The sequence below is a fragment of the Lepisma saccharinum genome, chromosome 3 (assembly GCF_977018435.1).
Source record: "Lepisma saccharinum chromosome 3, izLepSacc3.1, whole genome shotgun sequence".
NCBI classification, from domain to species: domain Eukaryota; kingdom Metazoa; phylum Arthropoda; class Insecta; order Zygentoma; family Lepismatidae; genus Lepisma; species Lepisma saccharinum.
In genome coordinates this window covers 52266715-52279705 of record NC_139231.1, presented here as the reverse complement: position 1 = coordinate 52279705, position 12991 = coordinate 52266715, and the positions used below count along the sequence as shown (strand labels likewise).

Sequence of the window (12991 nt, the reverse complement as noted above, 5' to 3'; positions counted from 1 at the left end):
AACTATGGATTTAATGTAATGTTTTGTGTTTAAATTGAAATTGCATTTGGAACGTATTATTTCAAGAGAAATACGAGTATTATCTTAAGAAATATAAACTATGGTTTAATTTTTTCAACGGTACTTTCATAATGTCATGGAAAAACCAGTTGAGCGCTAAGGACTCGGAATTCAACTTTAATATTGTATAAAAGTGTCGAGTGAAGAATTTCAGTGTAAGGTATAGTTGCAGTGTTAAAAATGTGTTACTATTATACTGTCACTGAGGATAAAATCATTATTGCAAGGATAAAAATTTACTCTGGTCCATCCTGATGGCGTAATGCTGGAGGAACAGCGTTTCGGATCTGACTTTAAACTGTAAAGGTGATCCTATCTGACTGTTCATACACGGACTTTGTCTCGAAATTTTCCATTTTAGTTAAACAATGTTTCCTGGTCTAAAATAGGACTAAAATGTACTGCTCAGGGTTTTTTTCTTTCTTTTTATGCATTACGGTAGAGTGAGTGCGTATGATCTGTGAAAGCACCATCAATATAATTTGTACCTTTTCGCCCCCATAGAAACAACAAAATAGCTTGTATGCCTTTGTGAGATTGAATTTTACTCAGTGGAAGCTCCGCTTTTCTGAAACAACCACATCTTGCAGCTTTTTCTTTCCTCCACGAAAGAGAAAGGACCGACCTTCCGCCCCCTAAGCAAGATTCTCCAGGTTGGGATATGATTTATCCCTCGCTCAGCCTTGACTAATATTGATTGCAGGTCTCTCAAGAAACCCATACGCTCTAAGGGAAACTTTTAAGGAACGAAAGAGGGTGAAACATTTAAAGCGGAGAAGGTGTTCTTCTTCCTTAAGTGTTTCTTCCTTTCAGCTAGTAATTTTAACCCCACCGGCGAGAGAAGGATATTTCGCTTCCAATCACGTAATAAGTTCAAATAAGGAATTACTGTAAATGAGACGACATTTTTTATTGAGCGGATGAATTCCAGCATTTGTTGTTCTTCCACCCACAGACATCAACTTGGAGGGAGTAAGGTAGTTTATCTGTTCCTCAAATAAAAATCTGGGAGCAGGATACATTGTCTAAGCCTCGCGACAGGTTAAGTTTGCAGCAAGTTTTATGTATTAATCCACGCGAGAACGGCGCTCAGCATCTCCCGTTCAAATCTTGCCTCAACCATCGAGCTGTTCATGTCACAGGCAGCGAGAAAATCGGCAGTATTGCAGCGGAACTATATTCTGCGCGCACGTTTAGGTCTACATGTGTGAAATGTTGTTGCAAACTTAACCTGTCGCGGGGCTTAGTCTCAGCTAACAATTTTTGTTTTAAATGGATAAAGAAAGAAGATTTATGTATAAAAAGTATTAAATTTTCTTTCCTTAAAGCATCTATTCGTTTAGTAGGCTATCTTAGTGAGGTTGCAATTATAAAGTTAGGTGACTATTTGGATCCATAGCATTGTTTTCATAAAATGATTTTTTTTTACATTTTACATAATACACATACACAGTCACCGTACATGCACAATGAGAGAGCTAATACAATCATCATATAGTCAGTCATTCATCCTCATCGTCGCAATAAGCGATAAGTTGGTGAGAGGCGACGCTAAATAGCAAATGTATAATTCCAGTTTCACCTAACTCTTGTCGGAATACAGATTGCACACATTATCTAAGAACAGAGTACGTGTGTGTGTGTGCTCATAAGGTACTCATTTTCATGTGCATAAGTTCTTTTAATCAAATATTTTTCTCACGCCCTGTCTTCTTCCTATGACTGCAGCGCCACAAGCTTGATGTGTCATTTTCGGTAGCATCAACTTCATATAAATTTTGGAGGGAGCAAAATTGACATATATGACATTTTATATATTTAAATACATATAAGACATGCCTCTTGGGGAATTGGGGGGGTAGAAAATGGCGTTCCCCACCAAAGTCGGCGCCTATGGTCATTTTATGAATTTCCTGTTCGTATTAGCCGCTTTCGGATGAACGTCACTGTCAAGAAGGACATCTAGTTTGTCACCTGTGGTCAAGACAAGATCTAGCATCTGGTGGCTGAGATTTCGCGACCGAACTCTTGTCACCAGAAACCTTACGCTCCGTCGCTCCACATCTTCTTCAGGAAGTCGCTCCCAAAGAACTACGAACCCCACTGCATCCTCCCCCTCTTCGGAACAACCTTCCTTATAGATCCCGAGGTCATTGAAGCGCACATTTTATAATGAAGTCCGCCCTCACTCTCTCTCTTCCCCCAAGCTATTCGTCAACTCCCCTGTGACATTATGGCTGTCACCAGATCAGTTGTGCGGGAATTTTCATAAGGCCCTGTGTGTCACATTGACAACGCCTCCTGGCGGAGGGAACTTGGACAACTGAGGAAAATAGAGCTGCTTTGAGGACGTGAAAAGCCTCAGTCTTCTTTGGAGGACAGAGGGAAGAAATCAGAGGCTTCGTTTTACTCGTCTCTGAAAGTCTTTTTGAAGCAACGTGAGGGTGTGGATTGATTCGTCGCATTTACGGAGAAGAGGCTTTGTGGCTGTTACTGCTTCACGTAATATAGAGCGCGCGGGCTCCTGTAGATGTCTCTTTCTCTTGGTTCTGTATTAGCAGAACGTCTTCAATAAGAATCAAGGTGGTCCTTTTTCACCAACTGTTGTTTGATCATGTGTTGAATGGATATTCTGTGAAATTTTTATTCTCCAAATGAAAGTAATTTTGAATCGAAATTATGATATTGTTTCGTTCTGAATAAGCAATAATTGTTACACTTTGGAAACCATTTTATAAATCAAGTCCCTGCGATTAGTTCGAGAGTTGATTGATTGATTGAAGTGGAAATTAAGGGTGCGTCATTACTTAGGCTGTTTGCACCCATCACATGATGCAGGATCAAGCCCTACCATATCTAAAATCTACACGTGTCTCTGAGGAATAAAATCTTCTTACATAGGTTAAAAGCTGAGGCTGCAAAGGGGCACTCTGCATATATATGGACTAATTACAGGACAACACACAGCCGTACAGAGTATTATACTGATTATAGGTTCAGACGAAAGACAAAATTGATACATAAATTTCAACATTGCTATTTTTTTTTAATGGCGGAAAACCTTTCACACATTTTTTTGGATTTTATTATGGTTAACAGCTGACACGGAGGTTCTGCTTCTTATTTTATATGTTCAACTTTTCTCCCTTCTCGGTCTAAATTTAATGTACTACATGTTGTTCACGTTTATTAGATAGAATGTTTTATTCAATATTTGATTGAGGTCACTGACATATTTTTAAAAAATTTGGCATGCGGATTGGAATGAACAATTAACGCTATGAAGTAAGTCTTGAAGTTTTTCCTAACGTAGATTGATGAATAGATTCTCTCGAGCTATCGACCAGGTGAGTTCTGAAAGGATTTCCAAGCTTTCGAGAATTAACGTCACTTTCATTTTCAGGGTACAACTCACCTGGTCGATAGCCCGAGGGAATCCATTCAACAAGTAATGCTATGTTTTACAAGTTACAAATAATTCACCATATTTTACTTCTTAGTTATGTTTATACACCGCACATAAAAATTCATACCCTAGTGACGACACACGAATCATATCTAGCAGGACTTGGGGCGAGTTTATCCTTTATCCTGGAAACTAATTTGGCTCAATTTAATATTTTACTGATTATTTCCGTTTGCGTTCGCTTTTCTTGTATGCTGAATACTCTGCTCTATTGTTTCAGATGACACAGAATCAGGCACCCCGGAGGACGATGGCGTGTACGAAGCGGTCGGTCTTCCTTCTGCAGAAGCTGACTCCTACAGCGTGACCAACGAGCTCTTCCAGGAAGAGGACGAGGAGGAGCAGCAGCAGCCGCCTGTGAAGAGGCACCCGTCGCCCTACTACTATGGAGACCTCTTCAGGAAGCTCGATCCGGAAGCAGAGCCCTACGACGAGAGTCCCGAAACGTTAAACGACGACGAGTGCTGCAGTTGCAAGTCGAACTCTCCCGATCAGCGCCAGCAGCAGAATCTTAGGTTCAGGAGGCAGAGGAAGTTCAGGCAGAGCCTGAGCCTCGACTCCCCCTCTAACAGAGAGTCCGCGTACCGGGTGCGGCGGGGTATCCCAAAGAGGAACTCGATTTCTGGAGACATCAGAGGACACTACCTCCGCCACCATCGCCAGCAGTATGTGTGCAGTGTGTGTGAGGATATTGAGAAGCGAGTATACTTCCAGGAGGAGAACGGTTGCCTCTGCGAGGTGAATTGTGTCCACCGGGTTGTCGAGGAGGAAGTTGTGGAAACTTGCCGAGGCTGTTTGGATCCGTGGGGGAGCCCCAATGGGTGTCAGCCTCCCTTTGGAGGCGAGGCTGACCCCGGAATCAGGACAGTTCTTTCTGAGATCACCAACTACGATGAGGGTGCCACTCCCGATTACACTCCGACGAGTACCATCCTATCAACTTTCATCGTGGACTGGGAATTCTTGCAGGAACGAATGCCTGTGGACGCGTTGCGCGCTTTGAACACCGATCTTAAGCTTCCCGTTCTGTTCTCTTGCCCCGTACGATGCGAGGAGTTCTGCGAGGACAAGGAGGAGCTGGAGAACGTAGATCCGCAAAGGGAGTTTGCTGAAGAAGACGAGGACGCTTTTGACGAGGATAACGCCGACATGAGCGGAAGACAGAGACACGTGTACGAAACGGCCTTCGACTGCAAAGTCAAGAAATCCAACGACGATCTCGAGGAGATGGACAGAGTGACGAACCATCCGATCCTCAGGATGTTCCCCTTTAAGTCTGGGAAAGGTTCCACGCCCAAACCGGCCCGGGCTGGTCCGTCAACGGATCCTGCCAGTCTTGGGATCTTCACGCCCAAAGAGAAGAGAAAAGTTACTCTACTACGTGAGGACAAACCAAAGCCGAGTGCTATACCTAGTCGAATTTTGATGGACTTCAAGGGAAGGGCCTCATCGGGGGAGAAACTCGAGGGTATCGAGTTCGCGTCTCAGGGTAGGTGGGTCGATCGTCCTCGGTTGGAGAGGAGGGACAGTGACGAGACTACCATATCTCAGGATCTGGACGATCTCCACCTAGACGACAAAAGCAGTCAGATGTCCAGCAGGGAGGGACACAAGTCGCTCTTTCAAACTCCGCCCCCGCCAACTGGTTACGCGCCGTCGCCGCCGCCCCTCAGAGGCTACGCACCATCCCCTCCTTCGACGGCGCCTTTGCCTGCCAAATTCCACAACAAGGACCTCAGGATGAACAGCATCAGGAGTGCCCCCAACTTGCCGTCCTCTAGCCCCTCTTTGCCGCCGCGGTTGAAGGACTCTCGGTTGCCGATCAAGTCGCTCAGGGCGCGGGAGGAGGAGCCGGGAGAGAATACCGACGCGCGACAGGCCGACAGCCAGAAAGGAACCATTATGGAATTCAAGGGAAGGCCGGGAGACGAAGCAGGTCGAGGAACGAGGCCGTCCCTTAAGTTGACCGGGGTGCGACCCAAGTACTCCAGTACGGAAAGCATGGCGACGAGCAGCAGCGGCGGTAGCACGATGTCCAGCCTGGAATCCATCCGGAGCAGCACGAGCGAAGGCAACAGGAGCACCACCAGTTCCGAAAGCCGACGCAGCAGCTCGCTAAGTTCTCACAGTTCCGACTCTACGGGATCCAGAGGAGGCACGCACCTTGATCTCCACCACCTTCACCATCACCACCACCACCATCATCACCATTACCACCACCACTGTCCGACTCCCCTGGTGTCGCACGGCGGTCGCTTCGTTCAGGCGAACAAGCTTCACATCCTGTCTCCGATTTCGGACAAATCTCAGGAACCGGTGTCGGAAACGTCGGACAACAACAAGAACAACAACTCGCAGAAAGGTTCGCCGTCGACCGGCGACGACAACTTCAAGACGGAAACAGCGACGAGTGCGGTTAAAGTGGAGTCTCCTACGGTGTCCGCCGGGAAGTTACCGGACGCCAACCACCTGGGAGGCAACATGCCTTGGGACGCGCCGAAACTTAAAAGACGCCTTCAGAATAAGAATCTCATAAACCTCTCTCTCCAGTCTTCCGGCGAGACCGAGATCCAGGGATCGGACAGCGGGATCTCCATCGAGTCCCAAGGGAAGAGCAAGATGGAGGATTTCAGCGACCTTCCGTTCGACATGCCGAAACTCAGGCGGAGGATGGCGGCCACTCGCGACACTTCCGGAAGCACTACCTCCGTGGCCAGCTCCATCGTCTCCCATCCACAACGAACCGACGACCTTCGAGATCTGCCTTTCGACATGCCGAAGCTAAGGAGGCGCCTTCGCCAGGCCAGCGTGGAGGATCGATCCAGTGGGTTTTCTCAAGCATCTTCTAGTCAAAGTGTTCATCAGGGTACGGGTGCAGAGAGTCAGGAGACTGACCAGCAGGATGCAGATAGACCTGGAGAGCTGCAGCTTAGACGAGGATTAACTGGTAAGGAACTCTGCGAAAGATTTCCTATAGTTGCATGCCTCAAGAAATTGTCGCTTTTTGTTTGTTCGCATAATTGTGTGGAGGGAAGGAAAATAGTACTACGGTTATAAATTGCACCTTCACAGTTTCCAATCTTAGTTTTTCCCCCGCTACTCAACAATGTTTACTTCCATGTACCGTCCCTGTAATAGTCTTGCCTGTGTCCGCTCTTCCCACCCATACCCAGTTTTGCCCTATGATCCCCCCTCCACTTCTTTCCTTAAATCCTTCCTGTAGCTTTACATTCGGTCAAATCTCTTTTCTGATGTTCGTACTGTAGAAACTTCTTGAGAGTAAACACCGTAACACTTCTAGTTTATGAACATGTGCTTCTAGAGAACTTCACATGTGTCTTTTTCAAGAGACATAAAGACTGAAATGCAAAGCCAGTTACAGCAAATAATCAGTAACGAATGTTTAAATATACAGTGTGTCCGAAAAGTCACGACCGTATAACGGAATAGCGAAACGGAATGAGAAGAAACGCTTTCTGCCAAGAGAATACCCTGTATATTGGGAAAATTTAGAGAGACAAACATATGTAAGAACATGCATGTTTTAATAACAAATAAGGAAAGTGTTGCCAAAGGTGGAAAAAAAAGTTTTTGCAAATCGTGTGTAACTATTGATGCACAGAACTCACTGAGGTAAATTATTGCAACATTTCACAATACCAACGAACAATTTGGATGGCCATCTATTGAATTTGACAGAAAAAGAACTTTGAGGAAGTTTCAAAAACATTGCACAAGGGAATAAATGGGCTGTTCCAAAATTGGACAAGGGAATAAATGGGCTGTTCCAAAATAGCACAAGGGAATAAATGGGCTGTTCCAAAAATCGATGTTTTCACAATATTACGAGGGACACTGGCAGTGACTCTTGCTGTCACGTGTCACTAACAGACGTGTTTCACCTCAGGCTATCACACTAAGGCACTTTTAACGACAAAGGAGAACACTTTCCTTATTTGTTATTAAAACATGCATGTTCTTACATATGTTTGTCTCTCTAAATTTTCTCAATATACAGGGCATTCTCTTGGCAGAAAGCGTTTCTTCTCATTCCGTTTCGCTATTCCGTTATACGACCGTAAACACCGGGTTGCGTGACTTTTCGGACACTCTGTATAAATACTACCACTTACATTTTCAAGTTGCCAATTAACAATAAATGTTCAGAAACTGTTTCGTTTCGCAAAATAAATGGAATATATTGAATGAGATTTTAGTTTTCAATGTGTTAAGTGTAAAATAAATTGAAGCGTTACAATACAATAGTTTTTGAACATGTTTTGATAATTGACAACCTGAAAATGTAACTGTTAGTAATTACTTGTTTAAGGCTCAGCTGAATCTTAGGCTGACATCAGTGAAGACGTTTTAGAAATTTCCTTTCCTTTCGAAAATCCGCTGTGGTATTCTCAAATCGGAAATACTGCATATGCGTAGCATTCCTTCTAGAGCTTTTACGTGAATCTTCGTGTGGTTTGCTTTTGCTTGTGTCTTGATATTCACAACGGTTTAATTGGTTTACGTAGCCACGAAACCATTGCTAATATGTAGAGAACAGCGAATCAAAGCACACAAAGGTTCACGTGAATTCTCTGGAATATCATGTCAATTTTTGGAATATCAAATAGAGGTTTATCGAAAGGAGAGGAAATTTCGAAAACAACTTCACTGTCGTCAGCCAAAGGTCTACCCGAGCATTAAGCTTTTATTACTGTTGTTTTAACTTACTCTGCAAGGAAGGAAGTATAGTTTTCATTAGTATAAAGTAACACTTTTACTCGAGAAGATATCGCCATATTTAGTATTTAATCGATCCACGCTAGTTTCCTTTACGTTGCGAAAAAGTTTGCTTCTTAATGTTACTTTCACCTTCCACATACTCTTTACCATCCGTCTTCCCTTTTATAAACGCGAAACCACTTTGATCTACCCGAAAGAGGCAAGTGGCGGAACAGGGCGTTCTAGACATGAACTAAATTGAAATAGACCCTGTGTATGGAGAGCGTGCAAGGGGGAACGTCCCTCTAGAGACGCCTTCTGCGGAGTACAAGGGTTGTTTTCCCTCCCTAATCCTAACCGCAAGACCATAATGCTCGCCTTCCTGAGGGAAGTCTTCTTGTTCTTTTTAAAGGGAAAAGTTGATTTTGTTGGCGAGGTGGTTCAGGGATTGGCTCATTGAGTTTTGCCCAGAAATGCTGTAATTTAGAAATTAAAAGGTGCAGTTTAGGCTTGTTGATGCAAACGTTAAGCTGAAGCTAAGGAACGACTTTTTTCTTAAAGTGATTTGCATTTTTTAAAGTACTAGGATTTCTGAAAATATCATATCTATTAACATGTCCGTAGAGAATTGTAACTATTTAATTTATTCTTTTCGCTTTTATAATGATTCAGCACTTGTTACTAAGTTAGGAGAACGTCACGTTCTATGGGTGTAATAATACTTAGGAAAAGAATACAATACTTGTTCGTTTCACACTTTTGGCACATGTCAAGTAAAATTAATGTCCAAGCTAATTTAATAGGTTTTGTTTTATAATATGAAGTTTATTTATTTATACCTACTTACGCAGAGATCAGGATTCGATTTGGATCGATCAGTTGTGTATTGACAGTGTCTGCGAAAATTAATGCATAGGGTAAAGGTTGGTATTATCGTGATATAGGTAATATCGTGATAGTTTTGTATTGACGTGTCCTGGTCAACACGTGTGTTTCTGCCTGGCGCCATTTTGCTCACTTACTTGCAGGACCTTTACGAAACACGTACGAACGACAGGCAGTTTCTCGCACGCGAGGTTATTTCGTAATACGTCAATACAAAACTATCACGATATTACCTATATCACGATAATACCAACCTTTACATAATAATGGATTTTGCTTCTTGTCAGTTGTTAGGCTACAAACAACCTTACATTTTTCTACTTGCTTTGGCATCAAGATATCGTAGAACAGCTCTCTGTTTTGCACAAATCTTAGTCTTCTTCTAGAAGTAAACTATACTCTGTTACAACCAACTCTGGAGCAGGCGAACGAAAACAAGTCTCTGCGCAAGTATGACGCGAGACGGCTCCACCAATGAACACGTAAGAGGAACGGGATTGCGTGGAGGGGGAAGCGATTGCAGTTACCAGCCTTCCCAGTAGCGTGTACTGCTTCGCTCTGCCAACCCGAAACCCCCTCACCGTTCTCTGCCGCTATGCGTGGCCTTGCTCCAGAGATATTTGAGACAGGGTATAGGTCTTAAATTTTACGCCATATTTTTTACTACATGCATATGATGTTCATCACTACATGAAATGAACTTGGTTAGTTTACGAGGACCCATTCATAAATTTGCTGCTAGTTATATACACATAGATACATCTACATATGCATTACATACGTTAAGGGAGAGAATGGGGCAGAAACTGTCCCGTAGGATGTAAACTGAGAGACTCCACCCAGAAGGAATGTTTGCCAAGATGGAGGAGCGTAATCTGTCTTGCTCTCCTGTCGTGTTAACGCTTCTAGCTCCAGTTCCATATTGACAATGAGAACGGGACCAGTCTCGGAGACGGACTGACAGGCCCAATATCGCAGGGGCCGCAGGTGCTGGGGGAAAGATTTCGAGTGATGAATAGCTGATGCAGGATGAAGATGGAGAGTTGTTGACCTTCGTAGCGAGTGGAGTTACGTTTCAAAAGTTGTGCCTGGATGGAGTCGGAGAACCAAGATAAAAAAAAGGCTGACGTGTCATTTGCAGCAGAAAATCGCTGAAGGACTTTCACGGAAACGCTCCCCAGGGTGAAACTTCACCTTGGCAGTTTCGCATCCGTAGCAAGTCTGGGCGTGCCGAGGAAAAACTTTTGGAAGGCAATTGGCAGTCATGTTTTTTATAGACTTCAATAGCGTAGTTCGACATTTTTCTGAAGTGTCAGAATAGTAAACAAATGTTAAAATAACTATGCAACGTGATACTTTTCCTCAGAATACAAATTTATTAATTGAATTGAATTAAATAGGGTTTTCGGTCACAGAACGTAGAGGAAACATTTTTAGATGTTTTTATTACTTGCATTTTTACTGAGGGAATGTTGTATCCATTGTCGTTTTGCTGAATTTTTCTTCGAGGGCTAAGGAAGACAATCTTTCCAAAACGCTACTCCCCCTTCCTCACCAGCCAAAAAATATAACCACTTAATCTGAAATTTTGGCGTTTCTACGATAATTTTATTCTGGTTCTTACTTATGAACCCTTCATAATAAGTAAATTCACAGTACTCCTATTGAAATGAGGGCCTCCCCGATGGCGCAGTGGTAGCGTCGTCGCCTTGTAATCAAGGGGTCTCGGGTTCGATACCCGGTGGTGGCACAAGTGGTTCGGATCTCACTTTAAACTGTAGGTCCAGTCCCGATTAGCCTTACTGTGCATAAAGTGGACTTAAAACACCAAATCAAATTAAATCCTATTGAAATGAAAGTACATGTTTGAAATATATATTTTTCATCTGGTATTCACTTTCTAAGCTTTTCTTGACCTTGCTTAAGCCCAGGTTCATGTCCCTACTCCTATTGTAGCCAGTTAGAGATAATCTCTGGCAGTCTTTCACAACCTACTCAGTCTTTGAGACTTAACAATGGTAGTTGATTGATTTGGTATATTTTACATCGCATTTCTGCCACGTTTGGCTAGATAAGGCTGAATGATGATATGGTGAAACTGATGAAGGGAACGTTCACAAGAAACACTCTTCCCAGAACAGGATTCGAACCCGGGCTCCTGGCGTCATAGCGCCCTGTGCTAACCACTCCGTCACGGAGGCTGGCCAATGGTGGTTGAATACAATTTGGTCGTCTGCTTAGTATTCTACCACCCTCCTTCCTCCGGCCACCCGCCACGTCCTACCCTCAATCTTTAATTCCGTTGTCACTGTCAAACAAGGAAAATCCAATCACAAGCAGAATGGAACAGCGTTTACGTTTTTCGCACCCTCTGAGAAACTGCCTGTCAGGAGGGGTGCTGTGATTCCTGGGGGTGGAGATGCTAGTCTTTTAGGGGCGGAACCACTAATCAATAGGAAAATAAAGACTATGGAGCTGTCTAATGGAACTTCCAGTCCAATTGCAGGTCGTGGGCCTACAATGCAGTATCCATCCACACTAATGGGTCTTAATGTGCGTGTATCCGTACGCGCTGACATTCGAGCGTGGGAGCAAGGATCTTTCTGCTCCCCCCAAAATAATTAATTCTCAGTGATATGATATGAATTAAGTTATTTTAGGTTTCTTTCTTGCCACTCTTGACTAACCAGGACGATCCAAAGTTCTCTCGAGAGGTGCAAATTATTTATTTTTATATACAGGCTGTTTTCGTTACCTTGAATCAAACTGGCAGGGTTGATGGAGACTGGCCCAAGTACCAATATGAGTTAAGGAACCCGCGTCATTAAAAACTTATAAGCCAAAACTATTTGAGGATGCCTATATCAGTGGAATAAGACAACTGTAAGATGCGGCTTGTATATTTAATACTGACTTTAGATGCAGGTACGACAGCGTCGCAAGAAGCTCTGACGCATCCGCTCTAATATCCCTGGAGTCGTTCTGACTAGAGATGGCCAAACGGATCCGGATCCGAAAAATCCGGATCCGGATCCGATAGTTTCTTATTTCAATCCCATTATAATAATACCACACCTTAAAAGGTATTATGATCTTCGATTACAAGGAAAATTTTCATTTGTTAGTCCTACAAGATTTTTCAGGTGTTGTTCCTAAAATAATTCGCTACTCATCGGCTAACACACTCGTGCACAAAAATAATCTTACTTGTTTAACATAAAATGTCAGGTGATTTTGTAAATGCCATTGAAATGAATATATATTCATTCGAATGTATTGGAAATGGAAACACACATAAATGTGAGACATTCCATTCCAGGATGAAACCTTTAACATATTTAACAAGATAGAAATGTTATACAGAAATTATACAATTGTTCTACAGTTACAGTGTTAAAAATTAAAATAAAACATTATAATATATGCAGTGTTATATAATTACAAAGTGTTAGACTAACAAGGGAGGTTATCTAAGTGTCCCCCTCCGATTTCCATGAAACTTGGCAGGTGTATAGAGGGGCCCAAATGAAGAAATACATGTTCTTTTTGTTTCGTTAAAAACTGTTTTAGGGGGCAACCCCCCCTCAAATGTTAAGATGAGGACAAATTGAAGTGGGGATCTGACCCCTGTGTCCCCCTCCGATTTCCATGAAATTTGGAATGTGTATAGAGGGACCTATGCCCCCTGTTTCTTGCTATGCCATATTTACGTGGTTTCGGGGTCAGATCCCCACTTCTTTAGAGGTTGCCCCCTAAAACCGTTTTTTAGCTGAAACACAAAAACATGTACTTCTTCCTTTGGGCCCCTCTATACACCTGCCAAATTTCATGGAAATCGGAGTGGGACACAGGGGTGAGATC

General features: G+C 43.2%; 1 protein-coding gene across 1 annotated transcript in view; it reads left to right on the top strand.

Moving 5' to 3' along the window:
- hwt (SH2 domain-containing adapter heavyweight) overlaps positions 1–12991 on the top strand; it is a 644945-nt gene that overhangs the window by 621880 nt on the left and 10074 nt on the right. The window contains exon 4 of the mRNA XM_083118544.1: positions 3747–6473. Coding sequence (XP_082974670.1) covers positions 3747–6473 — 2727 coding nt within the window. The remainder of the gene's footprint in view (positions 1–3746; positions 6474–12991) is intronic.